General features: G+C 50.6%; 2 protein-coding genes across 18 annotated transcripts; both read left to right on the top strand.

Annotated features, from left to right (window-relative positions):
- The first annotated feature begins 1,011 nt into the window (after window positions 1-1,011).
- Window positions 1,012-13,140, top strand: LOC107204006 (UAP56-interacting factor-like). 3 transcript variants are annotated; one of them, XM_033514084.1, is made up of 9 exons: window positions 1,012-1,129; window positions 3,419-3,562; window positions 7,306-7,448; window positions 8,733-8,857; window positions 9,687-9,768; window positions 10,209-10,249; window positions 10,331-10,405; window positions 11,056-11,167; window positions 11,924-13,140. In XM_033514084.1, the coding sequence occupies exons 1-9, from the start codon at window positions 1,048-1,050 to the stop codon at window positions 12,017-12,019; spliced, it is 900 nt and encodes a 299-aa protein (XP_033369975.1). In that variant the 5' UTR covers window positions 1,012-1,047; the 3' UTR covers window positions 12,020-13,140. The 3 variants fall into 3 exon arrangements, with proteins under 3 accessions (XP_033369975.1, XP_015482238.1, XP_015482239.1); XM_015626752.3 differs by having other exon boundaries at window positions 1,013-1,129; window positions 10,206-10,249; XM_015626753.2 differs by lacking the exon at window positions 3,419-3,562 and having other exon boundaries at window positions 1,033-1,129; window positions 10,206-10,249.
- Window positions 13,141-15,194: 2,054 nt separating this feature from the next.
- LOC107203984 (leucine-rich repeat and calponin homology domain-containing protein 2) lies at window positions 15,195-22,350 on the top strand. 15 transcript variants are annotated; one of them, XR_004497273.1, is made up of 6 exons: window positions 15,198-15,510; window positions 16,310-16,347; window positions 17,448-17,511; window positions 18,017-18,189; window positions 18,412-18,560; window positions 20,583-22,350. XR_004497273.1 is itself a non-coding variant. In XM_033514087.1 (5 exons), the coding sequence occupies exons 1-5, from the start codon at window positions 15,231-15,233 to the stop codon at window positions 18,478-18,480; spliced, it is 624 nt and encodes a 207-aa protein (XP_033369978.1). In that variant the 5' UTR covers window positions 15,198-15,230; the 3' UTR covers window positions 18,481-21,603. The 15 variants fall into 15 exon arrangements, 4 of the variants coding, with proteins under 4 accessions (XP_033369979.1, XP_033369978.1, XP_015482202.1 ...); XR_004497272.1 differs by having other exon boundaries at window positions 20,316-22,350; XR_004497270.1 differs by having other exon boundaries at window positions 18,412-19,576; window positions 20,583-21,656.
- The last annotated feature ends 255 nt before the right edge of the window (window positions 22,351-22,605 follow it).

Here is a 22,605-nt window from a genome sequence, read left to right as displayed (position 1 = left end):
TTCTTGCCCTGATTCATCTGCATGTAGAAATTTCTCTCCCATTTGAAGTGTAAGGTGAAATAAAAACCCTGTCCTGAAAACGCAAAACATGCAGACATTGTTCACTATTTATGTGGCCCCTATTACATAAGTCGTGAGAAAGTTTATTTCACAGTATTTATCATATGGAAACTTCAGAGAAAAGTATACTCCTCACTTGATGCATGGCAGCCCTTTGGAAGAAACTGTTCTCCTATTTCGTCTTATTTTTTCACCTGTTTTTAAAAGTAGAGGAAGGTGGTTTAGCTTGCATTTTGTATCCAAACTGTAGAATAGTTTCGGTGCCATGACCAATGTAACAGAGACGGAAAGATCCCCTGAAGAATCTGGGTTCTGTGAGTGATCGGGATGCTGCCCCAGGACCAATGCCAAATGGGTGCTTCCTCCTCCGGGCGCTCACAAATAGCAGAACAGACTTCACGCACAAGTACGAGCCACGAGTATCTCTGTTTGCAGTTGTCTTGTTTTTCTGGTGTTCAGAACGAAGCAATGTCATTCCGTCGTTCACATGGCTCAGAATTGACCGCTGGGTTGTTAAGATACATGTGCTGCCGGCATAAACCCCGGAGGAGGAGGATTCGGGGGGAGAAGAGGACGAGTGTCAGCCCAGAGGCTGGGGAACGGTGCTTAAGGCAGAGAGAGATGGAGGGGAGGCGCTGATGGAAGGGATTGCCGGGGAGGGTGCGGAGAGCAGGCAGGGCAGGGCTGAGCGCAGGCGGGGGAGCAGCGCTGGCTGCAGGAGGCGCAGGGGCCGCTCAGTGCGGGGACAGGGCAGCCGGGCACAGGGGGACAGGGAGGACAGGGCGGACAGGGCAGCCGGGGCGCGGACAGGGCAGCCGGGCACAGGGGGACAGGGCAGCCGGGCACAGGGGGACAGGGCAGCCGGGGCGGGGACAAGGGAGCCGGGCACAGGGGGCCGGCGGGGCCGGGACAGCCGGGGCGGGCGGGGGCCGGTGCGGGGCCGGCACATTCCGGGCAGGCGCAGTGAGCGCACAGCGCTCCGGGCCCATGGAGGCGGCGGGGCCGCAGCCCGCGCCGGGCCCCGCGGCGGGGCCGCAGCCGGGGGCCGAGGAGATCGACATGTCCCTGGGTAGGTGCGGGGCGCTGCCGGGCGGTGGGGCCGGGCCCCGCGGGGGCTCCGTGCGGGCGGGGAGCCGGGGCGGCCGAGTGCGGGATGGCTCGGGCCGGGCTCGGGCCGTGCGGGGCCCCGCCGTGCGAGTGCCCGTGCCCGGGAGGCAGCGGCCGGCTCCGCGGGGGAGGCGTGTGCGGGGTCCCGGCCTCGGCGCTGGGCTGGCAGCAGCCCGGAGCTCTCGGGAGAGCGGCCAGGGGGCTCACGCAGAGCAGCCCCTGTGGCAAGGGAAGGCGAACCATGGCCTCGCCGTGCTGCTATTTTTAGCACTGCTCCGACGCTCGCCATTCCTTTGGCACGGGAACGTGGACTGTGCATAAACAACCAACAACCGCCCTGTCATGAGCTCCCCAGGCCTGCATTCTGACGCATGGACGAGAGATCTTGGTGGATTATTGTGTTGGCGTCTCTGCTGTGGAAGGGAAGTTCATCAGCACCTTTTATTATTGGGTCAGCTTCCTAACTGAAGCCTTGTGTCATTTCTTCCCAGCAAAGAGCCATTTGGTAGGAACAGCGAACATTTTCCACTGCAAACTCCAACTGATCCCTTGGCATATGCACCCTTGTTTAATGTCTCTATGAGAAGCTATAGCAACAGTGGATCCCTCATTTTTGATTTATTTTTCTCCTATGGTGTTGCACACCCTTTTTCTCGTTGCTGATGTGTGACACTACCTTTGCTTTTGCACTCCCTTAGTGCTTCTCCCAGTCAGTCCTTCTGTGGTCCAACAACATATTCCATCCAGAATACACCTTACTCAAGGTAGAAGAGAACTGGAAAACAAGAGACCCCTGGTCAAGAACTTTTTCCATCAGGTGGCTTTTCTGTGCTTTCACATACATTTGTGCTTTACATGAGTTAGCAGTCACAGAAAAACAGCAGGAGTTGCTTTAAAGATGCCCTGATAGATCTAATTCCGCCTCGAGGGCATAGATGTACCATAAATGACCTCTCAGTCTCCCCTTGCTGCCTTGTGTAGTAGTCCAATACATCGCTCTGTTAACCCCATCGTGTTTAGGGGCACAAAAGGCAGGGTAACAACTCATACCCAAAAAAAAGACTGAAAGGCGACAGATCAGGCACCTGAGCATTCAGCCCCTCTCATTTCCTCATGCTGTGGACAGCCCACCCTTGGATGAGTGTGGTCACCTCCGTGCAGAGCATGCAAGGATGCTTCCAAAACGCTTCAAAGCATCCTTTGCTCCAAATCACACGTGTCCCAGAGGCACATTTAGCTGAGACCATTAGCAAATTCATCCCAAGAACATGGCCCAGTATCTCCCAGCCTATTCTTTTCCTGGCAGACTTGAAAGAGAAATCACAAAAGCAGCCTGTTCTTACATCTGCTCTCGTTTCTTTTCCTCGGGCTTTGTATTCATTTGGACACAGAGTTTCTTGATAGGAAATGACAAGGGACTAGCGCTGGAGGTCTGATAATTCATGGTAAGCTGATGGTACTTTTTTGTCCTTTGACTTCAGTGATACATTAAGGAGCTGGAGTAGCTGCTGCCTGCTACCTGGCCTGTTTTGGACACTTAATTTCTTGCTGATTTGTTTAAGTTAAAACATTCTGCCTGCAGCTTCACAGATGTGCCTTTATTATTTGCAAAGTATTTTCTGGAAGAATTGAGGTTAAAAGAAGAAAATGTTGGAAAATACAAATTAATGAAGAGACATCACTTTGCTTTTGCCATTCCTCTTCATCAGAGCAGCTTGAATTAAGAAGATCCCATTGATTGCAGACCAGCTGACTGAGAATGGAGGGGCCTGAGCTGTTTCTTGATGGAGCTCCAACTTTGTGCATCCAAGTAGCTCAACAGCTGTCACATCCTCCCCCCTTTGGCCACCTTTCCTACAGCCACTCAAGTCAGACTTTCTCAGAAAAGGTCTCTGCCCAGCACTAAGCTCCTGGTGCCTCTGCAAAAACATCTTCCCTTAGGCTTGGGGGAAGCCTGCAGGATCAGATCCCTCGGTGGACGGGGTCTGAAATCTCTGGCCTGCCCGCGGTGGGAACGTGCTGGATGCTGGCACGTTTGTGAATCATTTGCTGCACTCTAATCTCCAGCCTGCAGGAGCCCAGTAAATTGATCCTATACTTTCTAAGCTAAGCTTAATCTTTCATTGTCTGTCCAGCGTAGCGCACAGAGCAGCGAGCTCTGTGTTTACCGCGGACAATTCTAAGCACCAAAGAGGGAATCACTGGTGGTGGAAAGTGCAGTTTCTGTGGATTTCTCCTCATTTCATTCTAGATGACATCATAAAGCGCCACAGGAAGGAGCAGACAGATGCCAGCGCTGCGGGCGACAGCAGAAGGCAGCAGGTCAAGAACAGGAGTTCAGCCTCGGGGTATGGGCGGCCCCAGTACCGTGCCTGGAAGCAGAGGAATTTGCAAGGTAGATGGGCACTTGAGACAGCAGAGGCCTCCCAGGCTGGAAAACGCATTTTTTTAGCAAAATCCAGCTCTTAAATCCTTCTCCTGTCCAATTCCTGTGCGCGTATAAGATGCGCTCAGACCCTGATTAGCTCTTCTCCCTGTAACAATGGAAAATCTGGGCCCTTTCAGAGCATAATTCATCCATTTCTCTCCCTTCCACTCTCTCATGAATTACTAATTTAAAGTGACTTAATATCTATTCTCTATTCCCCTTGGCTTTGCGTATTTTAATTATGCCTCTTCCTAATCCTCGATTTCCCAGAGCAGACTTAAATTATCCAAATTACCCCTCCAGTAACTGTATTTGATAGCTCAGTTACTGAAGGTAAATTTTCACTTTTGCCAAGCATGCTATTTTTATGGTGAGGTTTTTTTATAATACCAAGTGATCACACCTTTGTTTTGTTCCACTGGTTTTTACTTACAAACCAAAGCTACCTGATGCATGAAATGCCATCTCTATGAACTTATTTTTTTTAATTACTGCTAAGTCACTCCCTTTAAATTCTAGTGATATTTTGCAGAAATATCTTTGCGGTCTTATATTGGAATGGCAGTCACACATCAGGACAGTAGGATCACTGGGAGAAATGCTGCTTGTCTCTGCTCTGCTTCCCACCTTTGTGTTTTTGGTATCCACCACACAGTGTCTTACTGAGGATTGTTCCAGTTCAAAACATAATGATGATAAATGCCCTTAGCAAATTGATTTTTCTGTCAAAACCCACAGGCTTTGATACTCTCCCGCACTCAAACAATTACTGCATCCAAAGGGAAATCCAATAAAATATTTTTCTCTGTTCCTTAGATGGGAGAACCTTTTTGTTAATTTATAGAATTATTTCTTGTAGTTTTAGTATTTCATAGATTTTCAGTGAGTCTGAATTCAGCCCTGCCAATTGCAGAGACTGCCATGCTGTGTGGTGCTGATTGTCAGTAGCAATTTGGGGAAGCTCAGCATGACTGGGAATTTAGCCCATAATTCATCAGGGGCGCCATTCACTTCAGTCCCTCCTCAAATGCAGTCCTTTCTGGGCTGAGATGTGATAACCATTATCAAAATGATGATCTGAGGAGCCCAGCACTGTAATGACAGAGGAGGGGGAAGGGTATTATGCTGATTAAACCAGCAAGAAGAGTGTTGCTAATCCCTCTTGGAATATGGCTTAAACCTTATCCCTACTGGGGGAAAGATGATTTTTAATGACGAGAAATTTGAATTTCAAATCTCCTTGGAAAAAAGAGTCTGTCAGACATGGGAACTTGTGCCCAGACTGGACTGGCTGAGCAGAGGTGCTTTTTGGCCATCCCAGGTGTGCTCAGCACCAGGCTCTGAGCACAGACCCAAACACGGGATGGGGGGAGGGGGTGTGTGTTTCTTCCCCAGCTGCTGACACCGTGGGGTTTTATTGAAATGCTCTTACATTATTAAATATCTGCCAGACCTTTTGCAGACATGAAGCCTCCCATGTGTCACACTTCAGGACACAGATGACAGAGCGAGGCCTTGGTCCCCAGCTGGTGTGATGGGGTCTCCCTTGCAGTCTGATGGCTCTGTCATGTGTTATTTGTGTTGGGTGAGCTGTGCCTGAGTGCATTGCTGAGCACAGGCTCTCTAATAGGAACAGACTGACAGGGGCTCGATTTTATAGTCAGGACTGCCTGCTGCAGCAGTCCCTCCCATTGCCCTGATGGAGTATCCAGGAAAGGCAGCTGAGCTCAGTCTCTTGTCCTCTCCAGGGTGTAGGAGAGCTGTGTAGCAAGGCTTGGTGGCCAGCAGGAGAGCAGCCCAGCAAATAGGCAAGAGATAGGGACAGACCTAGGGTGGGGGTTCAAGAGAAACAAGACAGGGCAAAAACAGACTGGGGGAATAGAAGCAGGAGAAAAAATCAAAGGGACATTGACTACAGCAAGTCCACATCTGGTCAAATAGAAACAGTTTGCCAAAATTGAAAGTTTGTCATGAGAAGAACATTTACACACCTGCATTTCTGCAATGAGAGGACATTGCAAAGGAAATAACTGTCCCCAGAGCTTGTGAACTGTGTTGTGTTTTTGTGCACATTCCCAACCAGCACCTCTGGCCATGGGGCACGCAGCAGCCCAACATGGTGTTTGGGATCTGCTTTCCAAGGGCCCATCCTGGTGCCCTTTTGTTATAGAGCTAGAGCAGGTCAAATGATCTCCACACATGTTCAGGTGTAAGCAGCTCGGGCTGGTGCTGTCTGGTGTTACACCCTGAGGCTGGAGCCTTCATTCATTGTGGCATTGGTGGCCCTCACAGCAATGCCACTGCTCAGAATGCCTCAGAACACTTCATTTCCAGTTGCTCCAAGTCAGTATAAATTGCTGCCACATAGCAGCCGATGATGCCAGATCAATATATGGAGCTCACTGCTCTGTGGTTTGTGTCAGTGAGGTTCTGCTGTGAGATCCAGGGTCTGAGTGTGCTCTCACTGCCCTCTGCCATGCACAGCTCTGTGCCTGGTTTATACACCCCCAGGGTGTGGGCACATCTCACTGCTGCAGCAGCTGTTGCTGGGAACGGGCTGAAAACAGAAGGGCCTGTATGCCTAAGGGACCTTGCAGCTGGGGATCGCAAAGTCTGAAGTAGCAGTGAAGGACAACACACATTTACTGCTGTTTACCCTCTGTGTGCATTGCCAAGTAGAATGTCTGGGTATAGCTAATGGAGGTGTTGGGTAGGTGTGGGGGGATCCTTCTGGATGTGCTTGAGCTCCCTGCCTCGGTACAGAGATCAGAACGCAGCATGGTGGTGACTCTGTGCAGGCAAACCCTTGACAAACTGCTGTGAAGGGCAGCCTGGTGATTCCTCAGCCCTGAGCCAAGCTTAATGGGGTGGTGACTGTGCCCAAGTGGCTCTGCGTAGGTGTTGCTTCAGGGATCTGCTGGTTTGTGAGGTAACAGAAATAAATCCCCTCTTGGCATTCCAGCTGTGAGTTTGTGATTGTTGTTGCTGTGCCTGTGTCAGCTCACACAGTGACTCACTCAGAAACTTGCTGTCTCATTACGACTACAGGATTTTATTCTGTGGATTAATTAGGTTTGGAAGCACTGTGCCTCAGTCTGACAGGGCTTTCCTCTCACTCAACACTTCAGCACTTTTCAAAATCATCAGCAGGCTTAGGGGAAAAGGTGAGATGCAAGATGGACAGCGAGTGTGCGAGTATCATGGAAGAGCAGCAGGAGATGTCCCTGAGAAGTAACGGTGTGTGAAGCTAAAAGAAAATTAAAGTGTATATATATGAATAATAATTATACTATGATGTGGGCCCTCAGAGGTATTTCAGGCTGCCATGGGGTTGGCTTTGGGATGTTCAAGTCATGTGTATATCTGTATCTCAAGGCTTTTTCTGTTTCATAGTTAATTCATAGCAGTGTGAGCTCTGACAACAGATTGACACGTGTCCTGATGTGGGTGTTCCTGCTTTTACGAGGAATCAGAATTGTGAAAGGTGTTTCTCTTCTGTGTTCCTTCACATCAATAATGTGTATGGCAGTCCTATATACAATAAGAATGCAAGAGAGACATTAGAAAAATTAATTATTTAATACGAAATTGCTCCACTATTTGTGTAGATACTCATGTATCACATTCAGTTAACGTTGTAATCTCTTTACAGAACTGTAGTCATAAATTGAATTTGGAAGTATGCTAAAATAAGAGGGCTTTGTTTTTAGGACCTAACCGTTTCAGAAGAGGGTTTGGACAGCAACAATTCAATCGGAGACAATTCAGGAATACTTTGCCTGGTCACAAGAGAAGAGCAGCTGCTGCATTCGGTGGAGTGAGCCCTTTAAATCGCCAGGCATCGGCTCAGGAGGTAGGGGAATAAGGAAGGTACAGCTTTTCCCAAATGTCATGTAGAAATCTGCTCAATTCTATGATCCTGGATCACTCCAAAGAGCAATCTACATAGAAAACACAATCTTTTAATGCATGTGCACATTTGTATGCATAGGTGAGTGCAGACATCTATGCATATGGAATAGCAATTTTCCAGTTGGTTTTATAAGCTTCTGACTTAGCATAATTTTACTGATCGGTTCCCTTGGGTTTTGCAAAAAAACTATTTTTTAAAAATTGGTCTTGCAAGGTTTAAGAAATTTCCATAAAAATTAATTCCATGGCATCTCATCTTACTATTATCATTTAGAGGAGGTGTGTTAAGAGTCTTTGTTATCTTTGCACCCTGAGCATTTTCCAAGTTCATGTGAAGTCAAAGGACAGATTTGCTGAATTGTCAGGTGCTTCTGGTTCAGAGACATACTTTCCACCAGAGACACTGATTCCCAGTACTGTGACAGAGGGTGAGAGGCAGCTGGGTTTTCCTGCACTGATGGAAATCCACTCAGGAGGTCATAGATATTCAGTAAGCTTTTTCTAAAAAATGCAAGTGCTGAACAAAATGGCACATTTAGTGGATGTGTTGTAGGGGTATAAATAAGGAAGCCCTAAACTGAGCATGCTTGTGCAAGGAGTGAGGTTATTCCTGAAAAGAAAGACCAGGATGACTCAGATATTGAATGTGGCTGGTATTTACCAAAAGTAATAAGCAGTTGCTAGGAGGCAGAATTCTACAGCTGCTTCCACTTTGTGGGAATAAACCAAGGGGGAAGAATATGGAAACACAGCTCAGTTAGTGGGTACTAACAGTGAAGGTAGCTGTAGCACAGAAATCACCAGGCTGGAGCCTGGGGCACTTTGTGTGGAAGCTGCAGGACAGGGACTGCTGAGGAGTCCTCTGGTGTGTTTCATGCATCAGGGTGCAGTCCAGGCAGTGCACGTGTCCAGACAAGGAAGAGCTGATGACCAAAATGAAACCTGGGCAGGGCTGTAATGCACGGCTTCTGCGATATTTGCTCTGTGTGTACTGATTTCTTTTCTTCTTTGACTTCTGCAGCATTAGAATAAAACATTCTCCCTGGCACTTGTAGTTCCATGTCCAGGAAGTGAGACACACCCCCTGAGTGGTTGTTGACAGCAGGGTCAGCAGCAGTCAGTGGACAGCAGAGCCGTGTGTGCTGTCCCTTGCCCTCACCCCCTGTTCTTGAACCAAGATTGTGCTGCAGGTGACAACTGCTGAGGTCTCACACTGCTCTTTCAGGGCAACAAGAAGAGCAGTGCTTTTGCCAAAAGCAGCAATGGGCCACAGGAGGAACAGCCACAGCCATCTCCAGGCCCCAAGAGATTCAGAGCAGATGCTGCCAGTGTCCGAGCCCCAGGGAGAAGGTAAAATCTTTGGTAACTCCAGGTTATTTTGGTTTTCAGTGGTTTTCACCTGTTCAACTCATGGGCTTCTGCTCTCTGTGTGTGCCAGCTGGGCGTGGCTACAGCCATGTGCTTGTGCAGCACCAGAAAAATACCCCTGGGCATGTTAGGAAGGCACCTGGAAAGAAAATAACCTCATGCTTATAGTTAATAATGCCAATATTAATCTGTAATTTTATTTCAGGAAGCACAGAAAATGTGACCTTTGTATTTTTATTAAAATTCGTCGCTTTGGGAAACATTTTTGAAGGGTGAAATAGTATTTATTTTCATGCAGGAAATAGAGATTCCAGCCATAAGGGATGGGCAGAGACAGGGTGTCTGTCCCAATGAGGGGCTGCAGGAGCAGGCTGTGCCCCAGGAGCTGTGAGGAAGGCAGTGTGCCAGGTGCTGGGCACTGTCTGGGTTCCTGTCTCCTCGAGATTGTTATGTTCTCTGAGCATGAAAGGAAGCGCCTTGCAATCCTTCCTCTGCTCTGAGCAGAACAGGGGCTGAATAACATCGAGAGGTCCTTTCTGACCTGATTTTTTTCTATGATTTTCCTCCCATGTTTTTTTTGCTTTTAATGAGCAAAGCTCAGAACACACAAGCTGTTGCCTCATTTGAGTGGAAAATCAAGTTCCTCTGAAATCCTTTGCTGGCAGAAAAACCTGTTGGGCTGAACTCAGTAACACACAGCCTCATTTGCTTCTTACACTGCTTTTTAAGACCAGCTTGGGTTAGGTATTTTGGCATTTAACATTAGAGAGACCTGGTATCATCCTCACCTCTTTTTCTCCTTTGCCATCAGGCCTTTCCTGCTGAACAGGGGACCAGTGTTCCAGCAGAAGCGGGTGCAGCAATGGTTCTACAAAGCCCGCTTCCAGAGAGGGGTCAGTATTCGAGACATTTCCTCTGCAGTTTGCTGGTAGTGACAAACCTACACATTTTATCAGCCTTTGCCCAGTTGTAGCTTTTCTTCCAAAAGTAACTGGGGGAGAGACGTGGATGACCTGAACGCTGCATGTATTGGTAGGAAAGTATTTGCACGCAATTTGTAATGCAGCTTGGTATTCTGGCAGCTGGGAAGTAAATCCTGGGAGAGTGATAAAAATAAACTTTGCAGTTTATAGAGCAGCACAAGCAGGGCAAGGTAAAGCCACCCCATACACATCACTGTGCCAGTGGGAAACCCCAAATTAGCACGTTTCTTTCTTGACAACTTGCAAGGAAGGAGGTTTTCAGATATACCAAACAAAATCCTGGAAAAGAAATCTCCGTTTCTGAGAGCTAATTCTTTTAAGTAATTGTTTTTAAATATATTTTACAGCAGATGGATTCTAGAGGAGAAGGGAAACCGCCAAGGATGAGAAGGTAATTGGTGAACAAAGGCACAATGCAAATGCGATGTGCTCTTTCACGCTTGCAGCTGGATAAATCTCCCTGTCTCGGCAGGTGGCAAGTGAAACCCAGCCCGGGAGCAATTCTCACGGTTTCTGTGGTTAATCCCCAGGCGGGCCAGACCAGCCCGTAAGTAAATGAGGTGATTTGTTAGGGTGGGAGCCCTACAAAAGCCATTGCAAATCCCTTTAGCATTATTGCAGCTTCACTTCTGTAATGAGTGTGCAGTGAATGGTTCAGACCCAAAATGGTTAGCAAATGATGTCTGGTTCCTTTCCCAGCATATCAGAAGGAGATAAAAATCTCCTGTATTTACCTGTAATTACATGGTAATCTGTAATTACCGTGCCCTCATTTGAAATGCAGAGTGAGGAGAAATGGAAGCACAGTTGTGGGAAGAGGTGAGATGCTGTTTGTGGGGTGTTAGGAGAAACAGTGCGCCCCAAAGGGATACCTCGTGCTTGCTGTGTAAGAGGAGCTCAGAGGCTGGAAAGGGGCAGCTGAAGGACCTGGCACCCAGCTGGGGACAGAGAGAAGGGTGGGTGAGGGCACTGTGCGTGTTCTGGGTGCAGAGAACACCCCCCAATAGCCTGGATGTGACAGTCCCCTGTGCTAGAACTCTGCCTGCACTGCTGCTCTCCTGACTGGCTTTCAACTCTGCCGGGGGACGGGGACGGGTGGAGTGTGTGAGTGTGTCCTTTACTCCGTGCTGGTTTGCAGAGGATGGGAGGTGAGCTGTCTTAGCATCCTGAGTGACTGCAGCTCTGTGCTTTCCCCAGGCCTGGATCCAAGCGCCCATTCCTGCGAAGCCAGAGACCCCCGGCACGGGTGGCCAAGCCCCAGCCCAAGGGGGTGCTGCTGAGATTCAACTTCCGTGCCATGGCCAACCAGGTAGAGGATTATCGACGGGACAGGAGGCACCTGGCTCCCTGCAGCAGCCCTGCCACTGAGCTGTTAATGTCACACTCAGGTTTCTGGGGCTGCCAGCTGGGTTTATCTAACACAACCTGGGAGGAATGTCCCATAGCTGTGTTGGCCAGGTTGCTCACAAAACTGAAGGCACTTGAGAAGACTGTTCAGCAACTACAGACTCGGCCCAGTTTTTCCCACTCTGATGGCCTGTCTTGGCCTGTCCGTGTGCTTGCTTGGAGCAGGGAGGTCCTGCTGATGAGTAGTCCTGGCCAGAGGGGACTGTTTCACTGTCAGTGCTTCCCATTCCTCAGAGACACGTGGCACTTCTGGGCTTTGCTCACTCTTTGCTTTGGTGCCCTTCTTGGTGTCACATTTTACACTGAAGTATGGTCCAAGAGCCCTGGGGCAGCTGAGAAATCCCACTCCACCTTCTTCATTGCCGGCGTTTCTTGTCTGGACGGTTTGGTTTTACCTGATGCCTTGTGCTCAAATGCCATCTGCTTGCTCCTGTTCTTGCCGAGGACGCCCTGTGTCTTGGGGCTGGGAGCTGCTTGGAGGTTTTCCAGCCACACACAGTCTGTCGAGCTCCCTGTCTCTGTGTGCTGAGTGGTTTAATTGACTAACCAGCTGTGAAACACCAGCCTGACTGATGGGCTCTAATCAATACCCCGCTACAAGTTTGGCTGTGCTTTGGCACAAGACAAGGGACTGACTCGCTCTCGCTTTCCCCTGCAGACCAGCCTGACGCTGGATGAGAGGTTCTCTGGTCTGAGGAATAAGAGGCGCTTTACAGCAGCCAGGAGCGCCGGACGGACGGTCACCATGCCTTAGGACTGCGTGCTCGTCACAGGGACTGCCTGTGACAGTCCAGGCTCCATGACAAGGGCTCAATAAAAGTTGCTAGATTCCCTTTGAGATAGCTGATTTGGCAATGTGCTGTCTCCTTCCTTACACACAGAGTGAATGAGTGATTAAGGGCAGGGATGAGGCAGGATGAGAATTTGGGCTGGAGCACAGGGCAGGTGGGGCATGGGCAGGGTGGTGGAAGGGGATGAGCAGAGATGGATTTGCTGGAGAGCTCTCTGCTGGGAAGTTGTAGGGCTAGCACCAGCTCTGTCTCCCTGCCAGGGCACTCTGTGCTAGCCAGAGTGATGGCTGATAGTAGGAGGGTGTACCACGGAGCCTTCCCTACATCATCCAGTGGGTGGGACAGGGTTTAAGGATGCTGTGCCTGCCCACATAGGAGATAGAGGGAAGCAGGGATGCTACAGCTGCCTACACTCCCCAGCATCCACTTAATTGCCAAACTTGTGCTTGCAGGCATCCCTGCCCAGAGGTTTGCAGTGTAAGACCACTCCACCCTGAATACCTGTTGCTTTGCCCTGATAGTCAGGCTGAGCACCTTGCATTTCTCTGTGGATTGCTGTGCTGTTCTGACTGCTGCTGCAGGGACGGGGTGAGACATGCCATGCTGTGCTGCTGGAGTCACTGTCCTCAGCACAGAGCACAGACAGGCTGCCCCAGCCCAGATCACATTTTCCAGTGCTGATTAGTTCTGCATTAGGGTTTTTGTAGTTGCAGCTCCACCCATGCTCAAAGCAGCAGCATAATCAAACCAGCAGCAGCACTCTGATAAACATTGGCTGAAATGTTACTGAGCTGGGTTTAGACATTTGTTAGTGAAGCCCTGCATCAAACCTGAGTAATAGCTCCATTCTCTATCCACTGCTGGAACTCAGCACTGAACATGCTGGACATAGCCTGTTTCTGGGCTCTAAGGTATACTTAAAGGAAATATTTGATAGACTGCTTTACATTTTACACTGAGCATCTTTAACAAGAGACTGGACTTGGCATTGGTTTTATAGGAATGTGTGAAATGTTGTTAATTGACAAAGCAGTGATGTATGAGTCCAGTGCACTGAATAAAAAACTTAACTTGTCAAATGTCACCTCTGGTTATTTTCTTTCCTTCAACAGTTCTTTGGTGAGTTCAGCTTCTCAGTGTGACACTGCATGGGCTGGTGCTTTGGGGGAAACTGGTCCCCATTGGTGCCTACCTGCAGGGAGTTTACTGCTTTAAAAGCTGGCTCCAAAGCAATGTGAGGTTTTCAATAGGTATTTTGTAAAATCTTTGCTGTGATCTCTTATGCCTTGAATGTTACTGGCAAAATTATCAGAGCAGTCCTGGCTCTGAATATGTTCAAAATTAAATGCACCCCAATGCCCAGGTTAATGAACTCTGGAGGAGACACCACCCCTTCATGCAAATAATCTGTACGTCATGGAAGTTGAAAAGTTGAGCAAGAAACACGATCACAAATAGCAGCATCCCTGATTTCAGTTGCCTCCTGGCTATAAATATGGACAGTAGATGGCAGACTCACTAGGAAAACTGAGCACTTCTACCAGGTTGTAAAGGGATGGAGCTATTCAGTCCTGAAAGAACGTCTGAGTGGGAAACATCCTCTTGCTGTTCAGATCACACTATGATTCTACTTGCCAAATAAATGTTTTTTAGCAATCTGTACTTTATAATATTTTAACCATTCCTTAAATTAATATTGAGGGCTTAGGTGATAAAAACTGTTTTTTTTTTTCCCGAGCTTGATTCCCTTGCAGTGCTGGGAGACTTTTTATGTAGCAGGAGATAAAACAGGCCTTGCACTGAATTCACAAGTAGACAAAATGTGTAACCATTACACTAAAAACATACAGGGTGAGGGCACAGTGTGAGCTCAGCCCAACAGGCATAAAATACCCCTTTCTGTCACTAAGTACTGAGTACTAAACCCACAGAATAATTGTCTCTAACAGAATTACCCTTGCTGTTGTGCACAGGGTGAGCTGCTGCACAGTGCTTGCCTGTCCTTTGGGGAGGGTATTTGTGTGACACAGTTCAGCTGCTTCCTGAGCCATTGCCAGGGGCACATGTGGCCTGTGCCCATCCCGTGTCTGACAGTTCCTGTGCACGGTCCTGTGCTGGACAGGTGACCCAGCAGTTCTGCACCTGGGGAGTGGCAGCAGCTGCCTTTGGCTGAGCTCCCGGCCAGGATGGCTAAACACAGGCTGGGGCCACTGTGAAGGCACCGCTCTGTGACCTGGAAAACTTCTACTCTGTTTTAGGCCAGGCAACACTGCCTCCAGAGTAACATCTCTGATGGTGTCTGAGAAATTTAAAAATGTAGAAGCAATTGCACAGGGTTAGAAGAGAGTCCCCACAGCGCATCCCAGGGCAGGAGGAACACCAGCAAAAATTTGTGGCCCTGCTTGGTCACTGAACTGAACCCACAGGACCAATGACCTGTGTCTTTAGCCACTTGTACCATTGGATTTCACAGCACTTCGTGGAGCCAAGGCAGAAAGGCAGCGGGCAGGGCCCAGCNGCAGAGGCCACGGAGGCTCTGATGCTCCCGGCGCAGGAGAGCTCCGGGCCTGAGGCGCGGCCGATGCAGTGAGGTGTCCCGGCAGGGGCGAGCGCAGCGCCGAGAGAGCCCAGCGGTGCCCGAGGGCAGCGGGCAGGGCCCAGCGGTGCCCGAGGGCAGCGGGCAGGGCCCAGCGGTGCCCGAGGGCAGCGGGCAGGGCCCAGCGGTACCCGAGGGCAGCGGGCAGAGCCGCGCTCGCAGCGGCGCCGGGGCTGCCGAGCCGATGTACCCCGTGTTCCTTCGGCTCCGAAGCCTCCCCGCAGCCGCGCCCTCCCGAACGGGTCCCCCGCGCCCTCGCCCGCTCCGGTCCCGGCTGCGGGACTTTCCCTCCCGGGCTCCCTCCGCTCTCGGGATGCCCCCGTCGCCAAGAGGATCCCGAGACCGGGCCCGCTCCCTCAGCCCCCGCAGCGCCCCCTAGCGGCACACGAGCCGTCGGGCACACAGCCGTACGCCCCCCCATCCCCGTGAAGCCCCGCCCCTCGGCGCCGTCGCCGCCGCGGATTGGTTGTCGCGGGCGAGGGGCGCCTGGAAGCCCCGCCCCATCCCGCGGCGCCCCCTGCGGGCCCCGCGGCGCCTGCGCAGCGGCCCCGGCCGTTGTTGTGGAGGGGCCGGTCAAGATGGCGGCCGGGCAGGGGGGCGGTGGCGGCAACAACGGCACCGGCAGCGGGACGGCGCCCGGGAGCGGAGCGGCGGGGCTCGGGATCCCCGCGCACCTCACTCTCTCCTTCTCGTCCGGGCCGCACTGGGGCGCGGCAGCTCTGCCGCAGTCGCACACGGTGCGCAGCCTGGAGCGGGCCCTGGAGGAGGCGGGCAGCTCGGGCATCCTGTGCCTGAGCGGGAGGAAGCTGCGCGACTTCCCCGGCAGCGGCTGCGACCTGAGCGACACCACGCAAGCAGGTGAGGGGGCCCTGGCGGTGCCGGCCCGGGGCTTTGGGCGTCCTGCGGGGCCGCTGCGGGCCCGGCGCTGAGGCCGGGGGTCTTGTAGCCGCTGTGGTGGCCGCCGGGGCCGGGCGGTGGCGGGCGCGGGGATGCAGCGGGGGGGGTCCCCGCGGTGTCAGGGGAGGGCTGTGGGGGCAGCGAGGGGGTGACACGGGAGCGGGGCCGCTCTGGGTGAGGAGCGGGGACCGCGCTGTGCGAGGGCAGTGAGGAGGCTCCGCGTTTGCGGGGCTCTCCGTTGCAGGCACCGGGACGGGCTCTGGAGGATGCGGGGCTGCGGTGTCGGGGCTGCCCCGCTGGGCGCGCTGGGGGCCGGTTCTGCCGCGCGAGTGTGGGGCGAGCGTCCGTGCAGGTGTGGGCTGTGAGCGGGGCACGCTGAGCCCGCTGTGTGCGAGCGGAACGGGGGAGCCGGAGGTGCCTGGGGAGGTGGGGGGCGAGCGGCTCTGTGTGAGCGGCTCTGAGCGAAAGCACAGGGGAGTGTGTGAGTGAGTGTGGAAGGGCACAGGGCTCCGTGTGTGTGTTTGTGTGTGCGGGGGCTTAGGGCTGTGCGTGTCCGAGCTCACCGCGCACTGCGATGCTCCATGTGTTCTGGGGGTTGCTCTCCCCGTATGCGCGGCGTCGCTTTCGATGTAAGAACTCCTTCAGGAATTTTGTGAAAATAGAACCCTGTGTCTTGGGCTTGCGTTGTTGCAAGGATTTTCCTACACAGACAGTTTATCTTCCTGACAGCATCTGGTTAATTTTCCCTCTCCCGTTGCAGGGCACCTCATGCATGGCTACCGAGAATCTCCTCCATTGGTGAGTGGAAAGAAACCTTTGGTGTGTTCCAGTCGCATGCAGCCTGGTGGGCTGAGAGAAAGTTCCTGTCAGTCTTATTGCAGCAGCAGAAGCTAAGGGATCCCTGGCTGTTTTCTCCTTTTCTCTTGAAGAACTTTTGAACAGCTGCAAGAATGATTTTGTAGCCAGAAGACTGCGTGCTGGTTTTAGCCATTTTAGAGTATCAAATTCACAAGCATAAGTGGCAATGTCTATTTTAGCCCACTGTTAGTTTAAACACTCCAGAATGCTATTTCTCCTTGGTGCAAATGGTTGTATAGCTGAGGATAAGTAAGGCCATAAATACGATACAACTTCCTGTCCCTCAGTCTACTGTCTGTCCACAAAGCACAGAAGCTGGGTCTCCTCTTCTCCAAAGAAGGCTGGAGAGCAGGGACAAAGTGAAGTTCCTTCTGTTCTCAGAGACAATGGTGAACTTCCTACAGTTCTTGAAGATGGTGGTGAATTTCTCCCCATTCTGGAAGGTGACAGCAAAGCTCCAGCAGTGTGGATCAAGGGTGGCAAATGTCTTGTGGTGTGGGATGAGGAGTGGGAACATCCTGCAGTGCAGGAAAAAGGACAGCAAAGATCTTGCAGTGTGGGAGGAGGAGGTCAAACATCCAGTGGTGTGTAAAGAGGATGGCAAGCATCAAGCAATGTGGGAGAGGAGGGACGACATCTCTCTGCATGTGAAGAGCACCATGAACATCCCAGTGTTCGGGAAGAGGATGGTGAAGCACCACCATTTTGGGAAGAGGACAGCGAACCTTCCTCTGTTGAGGCATCATGGGCTAAGCATTCTGACAGCAGCATAGCCCTGCAGCCAGAGGGGAGAGGAGAGAAGTGCCTGATGCAGCTGAGTACGTCTGCTCCCTGTCTTGTCTGCCAGAGCAGGGTGTGGTGTGTGTGTGAGCATCGGCTGTATTTAGTGTTCCTCTGCAGCTGAATGTCACAGAGTAGTTTATTGCTCTTGCCCACCTGAGTACAAGGGGCACAGAGCCCCAGAGAGTGGGGCTGCATTTTGGCTCTGCTGCAAGGTGGGATCTCCATCTTGCAGTGACTGCCTTTCCTGTTTCTTTCAGGGAGCACTGTCAGCATGGGGGAGCCTGCCAAGAAACACACTGAAGCTGAGCCAGTTGGCCAAGGGTAAGTTCAAGATACTGTTGTTTACACAAGCAGGGGCCAGGTATTTTGCTGGAGGGCAGTAATATCTTTAAGAGCAGGACATACTGGTGTGATCTTAATCTCTAAAAATGTGAAATATGTCAGCTGGTAGAGACTGTCATTATTGAGGCCAAATTTATCTTAGTCCCAGGTTAGGACAGTAACACTTTAGCATTTTTTCCATCCTGCATTTCATCTTCAAAGGATACTGCAAGACCTAATTAAGGAAAAATCTTGCTTGGGATCAGTTTTGGGTTTAATTTTCAGCAAATTCATAGAGAGGGCAAGATAAATGAGAAGACATATGTCAAGAGCAAAGCCCTCTCCTAAACTGTACAGTTGAGTTTAGGTCTGGTGTCAGTGACAACCCACGACTCATATTAGTAACGTATGCTGTATGCTTGCTCTTTATGCAATCCCAGACAACAGCAGTGGTACTTGAAATAATGACCAAACTCTTCCCAACTGTTTTGCTCTATTATCACAGGACCAGAATTGCTTCCTGCTTGCAAAATGTGTGTGAATATTAATAATAGTGGTGATAAACTAAGGCCATTTGAGAATGTAGGTGCAGAGAATGTCATTAGAGCTCTGTGGATAATGGACAAGAGATCACTTCTCCAGAGCTTCCAAGGCCAGATGTCTCTGGATATGTGTCCTGTAAGTGGCCCCTGAATGGGGAATGTCACTGAGCTCTGGTGTGCATCCCAAGGCAATTTGGCACAGCCTGGCTCCAGAAAGATTTGCTGCATGTTTGTTTGGTCTCGTGCCACAGCCTCTCCAGCTTTGCCTGGAGCTTGTCTGCACTGCACTCCTTGCTGGTCAAAGCAAAGTTGCTGATGGTACAATTGTAAACTGTCCTTTCTTCTGTTGTATATTCAGGTTGTTAATTTTTACCCTCGTGTTTCTTCTTTGTGTCTGCAAGCCCTGGATTTCCTTCATTTGAACTAGGTGATCCAAAGAAATCTGAAAAGCTCCAGCATCCTTCTGGGAATGGATGGCCCTGTCAAGTGCTGTAACCACTGTCAAGGGTAGGTATCCTTGGTCAGGCACAGTGTTCCCAGGATGCAGGTGTGGGGCTGTGTCCCAGTGATGACCAGTGGTGCTGGTGAGAGTGCCTGGACCCTGCTGCCAGCTGAGAGCAGCTGCAACGTTGCAGAGAGGTCTGGAAAAGAGCAGGGTGTCAAGAGGGGATTGGCTTTGTGTATGTCCCTTCCAGAGGGGAGGGAGTAAGAATCTAAAGCTTCAAGTGAATAAATAAAAGCCACTGCCTCAAACCTGAGGGTATCTTTAAGTGGCCAGTTGCATATTTCTTTGGCTCAGAGGACTTTTGCAGCTGGATTCAGTAGTAAATTCTCAGACCTATAGCTGGGAATTCTTTTGATTTTTAATTCCAGCTAACTCTTGACAGTGTTTGTTTTTGTCCTCAGCTGATTTTGGCTTCTGCACTCAGCTGACCCCTGAGCAGGATCATCAGACCTCCATGGTGGGCACTGTTTACTGAATGGCCCCAGAAGTTTTGATCAGTTCTCCTTATGGCCCCAAGGTAGACATCTGGTCCTTAGGGATAGTGACCCAACAGTGTGTGGAAGGAGAACCTCCTTACTTCAGACAAACTGGCAGATGTCCAAGTGTTTGCATAGGCCTGTGTGCCCAGGATGGCTCTGCACTGGGATGAGCCACTGGATGTTTGTGCACACGATGGAAAGAATTTCCCAGAGCACTCAATGAAATTGGCTGTCAGGGCAAGCTCGTTTACATGAAGCTTGGCTGCATCAGGGTTTGGGTTTTATTGCTGGTACAGAAAAACGATTTCTGAGCAGCATCTCTGCCTGGGAGGACACTGCCCCTGGAGCCTGGGGCTCAGGACCTGGGGTTGCTGTGAGCAGCTGTGGGTGTGAAGGGAACTGGTGCAGCGTTGTGTTGGCTTTTCCCCCAGCTCACGCTCTGATGGGGCAGAACGGGACCCGGCGTTGCTGCAGGAATTGTGCAGCACAGCCTGGAGCTGGGTGAGGAGCGGTGCTGCTCTGCCTGGGAGCTGCTGCAGGTGAGTGCAGGGCAAACAGCGGTGCAATAGTGGGGTTTTCCTGTCTGACCCCCGTCCTGTAATCTGCAGTCTTGGTGGTTTGCAAACTGAGAGCAAGCAGAATGAATCCTAGACTGGTTTGGGTTGACAGGGGCCTTTCAGGGTCATCTGGACCAGGTGCCCTGCAGTGAGCAGGGCCATCTTCAAGCAGATCAGGTGGCTCAGAACCCTGCCTGACCTAACCTTGAGTGATTGCAGGGGTGAGGCACTTTGTGCATCTCTGAGCAACTTCTGTCAGTTACCACATTCTCCTTGTAAAAGTTTTTCTTTACATCTTATCTGAGTCTGCTGACCTTCCCTTGAGTTTAAAACCACTCTCCCTTGTTGCCCTATTGCAACAGGGCCTGTAAGGAGCTTGAGTTTGGAAAGGAACGCTTAATTTCTTTATTCTTTGGGCAGCATCCATTTTTATCAGCCAAGCCTCTCTCCAGCCTGACCCCTCTGATCACTGCAGCAAAGCAGTTGAGGGAGCAGCAGAGATGCAGCACTAGAAGACAGCTTTTTGTTAGGATAGTTTGTTTTGGTAGTTAGGACAGCTAATTTGATATGCTAGTTATGACAGCCAGTTTGTTAAGCTAGTTAGGACAGCTAGTTTGTTATGCTAGCTAGGACAATTAGTTTTTTATGCTCGTTTTTTGAATAAAAACTCTTAAACCTCAACTCCCTTGAAGTATCCCTTCCTTATCACCCTATGATTCAGGTGACCGGGGCAATGTGAGGGGAGAGCTGAGCCCTGGCAGAGCCCGGAGCAGGCTCAGCATCTGCAAAGCCAAGCTGGAAGGAAGCTTCCAGGAAGCTTGGCAGGGAGATACGATCCCAGCAATTCACATTTGGTGGCCACCTGCGAGCCAAGAGAAGCATCGGTCTGAGCTCGCTGCCCACCCCGCCACTCTCCGGGGGTCCCCGAGCAGGTGCTGCCGAAGCCGCCGCTCCCCAGTAGGGATCCCACTCTGTACTGCTCCTGCAGGGCTTCCTTCGGCTTCCGTGTGGCGAGACGCGTCTGCAGCATTCGGCCTGGCTCCAGGGACGGCCCCCGACTGCCCATGGCCTGGCTTCTCTATCGGGTGCCGGCGGCCGAGCGGCGGAGCTCGGGCCGGGGACCTCGGGAGGCGCGGGAGTGTTCGCGGCTCGTGTCCCCTATGGAGCGACGGCGAGCCAGGCGAAGCCCCGGGACAGTGGGCCAGCTCCAGAGGTCATCAGCTCCGCTGGTGCCTGCCCAGCAGCGCCGCAGCCTGAGCGGCCAGAGCCGGGCGGAGGCGGGACGGCCCGGGGCGGGGAGGGAGCGGGACACCGGCAGGGACAGGACGGGAGTAACAGCGGGAGCGGGGCCGGAGTGTCACTGCTAACGCCTCCGCCGTGCTGCCGGAGCCCGCGGCCGTTTGTCCGCTGGTCCGAGTGTCCCTTGCTCCGTCAGTCCGGTCCCCACCGGCTGAGCCCCGGGGCAGCACCGGCCACGCGGGGCCGCTGAGTTGCGGGGTGGGGGACGCGCCAGGCTCATCCCTGCATCATTTATGCAATCAAAGACGCCGTAATTGATAATTGACAATGGATCCCTGTCCCCCTTAGGTTTTAACTATCTAATGGGAGGCTAGGCTAGATACCTTTATGAGGGCCTACATACGCTGATCCACATTTTCTTGAATATAAAAATCCTTAATTGATTGCAAGAATTTTAACCGTGGTAATGCACAAACTTGCCGCAAGATGGCAAGTTATGACTGCATTAGGCACCTCATACCTCACAACTCCAGCGAGGCAGTCACCAGGAGAAACCAAACTATGATCACTGGGATGGGGAACGAATGTTTACGAGAAGCATTTTATGAAATCTAGGTTCCTTTTCTCAAGATTAAAAATAGTTTTGAATCTATTCCTTTTCTCTGCCTTTTAACTTGCTAGGGTTCTCTGACACAGGAGGGCTATTTTACACAGTAGTTTCTGGTTTGTTTGTTTTAAAAAGCAAAAATAAAAATTGAGACAAAAATTGAGATTGTGTTTCTTAAACATATGCTAAGTATTTTGGGAATTATTTGTTAAAAAGTAATGAACTTCCGTTTATTGTTTCTTTTTGTGGGAGACACACGAGTCAAAAGCTGGAGACCAGTGAGTGTATTTAAGAGCAGGAATACAAGAACATTCCTACCTCTCCATTGCTATTCCCTGTCTGATTCTTACACCATCATTCTTGCCAGTGGAGGAAATCTATTCAATTTTGGCCAATGATGCCTCACAGGAAAAGTTCTTTTAGAGAGAAATTACCCATCAAAATATGAGGTAATATTGTTGCAATAAAGGAGTTGGGACTGAGTTTCTTCATGCAAGAGAAACCAATTCTTTATTCACAAAACTCTTTTTATACAGTTTTTACAGACTGTGTTCAACTCCAATTGGTTAGTAGTTTTCTTACCACTTACTCTATTGGTTAGTAAAAGGCATTTTGCTTGTCCATCAAGTCTTTTGGTTCTTTCATTGTTTACATACCTTCACTGATTCTCATGGTATAGTTTCATTGTTAAGGTGCCACTTATTTTTCTCCCTAAGAATAGACTGTTGTGCAAACAAATTCTCATTCTCAAGATTTTTTCACAGAACTTAGCTAGCTGCACACAGAAGAAGTAACAAGCCAGTTGGTAATGTAGCAGAGCACTGCCTGATTTTCTAAGGCCTTTCTTTTATAACATCTTTTACCTGTCTGTAACATAATGTAATTACTGAATAAAGGCAATTTTTACACATCTTACAGAGGTAACATTTCAACAGAAGGGGGGCTACATTCTACACCTTGTTAAGCCAAGTCTTGATCAAAACACTTGAAATCAATTTAACAATGTCAAGGCTGTTTATCATACCAAAACTGCTGAAAGGCAGGGCAGGGGAGAATACATGTAAAAACCTGGAACAGCAAGTGTCCAGGTTAGGAATCAAGAGTGAAACCCTGGTTACATTAAAGCCTCAGGGAATTCTGCCTTCAATTCCACGGCTTTCCAGAT

The sequence above is a fragment of the Parus major genome, chromosome 4A, assembly GCF_001522545.3.
Source record: "Parus major isolate Abel chromosome 4A, Parus_major1.1, whole genome shotgun sequence".
Lineage (NCBI taxonomy): Eukaryota > Metazoa > Chordata > Aves > Passeriformes > Paridae > Parus > Parus major.
This window is presented reverse-complemented; position numbering and strand designations above follow the sequence as displayed.

Bases quoted from the DNA above. Each gene is read 5' to 3' on its own strand.
- LOC107204006 (XM_015626752.3), top strand. From the start codon at position 1,048: ATGGAGGCGGCGGGGCCGCAGCCCGCGCCGGGCCCCGCGGCGGGGCCG. The intron at 1,130-3,418 runs GTAGGTGCGGGG...ATTTCATTCTAG, and splicing joins GGAGATCGACATGTCCCTGG to ATGACATCATAAAGCGCCAC. The intron at 10,406-11,055 runs GTAAGTAAATGA...TGCTTTCCCCAG, and splicing joins CAGGCGGGCCAGACCAGCCC to GCCTGGATCCAAGCGCCCAT.
- LOC107203984 (XM_033514087.1), top strand. From the start codon at position 15,231: ATGGCGGCCGGGCAGGGGGGCGGTGGCGGCAACAACGGCACCGGCAGC. The intron at 15,511-16,309 runs GTGAGGGGGCCC...CTCCCGTTGCAG, and splicing joins GAGCGACACCACGCAAGCAG to GGCACCTCATGCATGGCTAC. The intron at 18,190-18,411 runs GTAAGTGGCCCC...TTGTATATTCAG, and splicing joins TGTCTCTGGATATGTGTCCT to GTTGTTAATTTTTACCCTCG.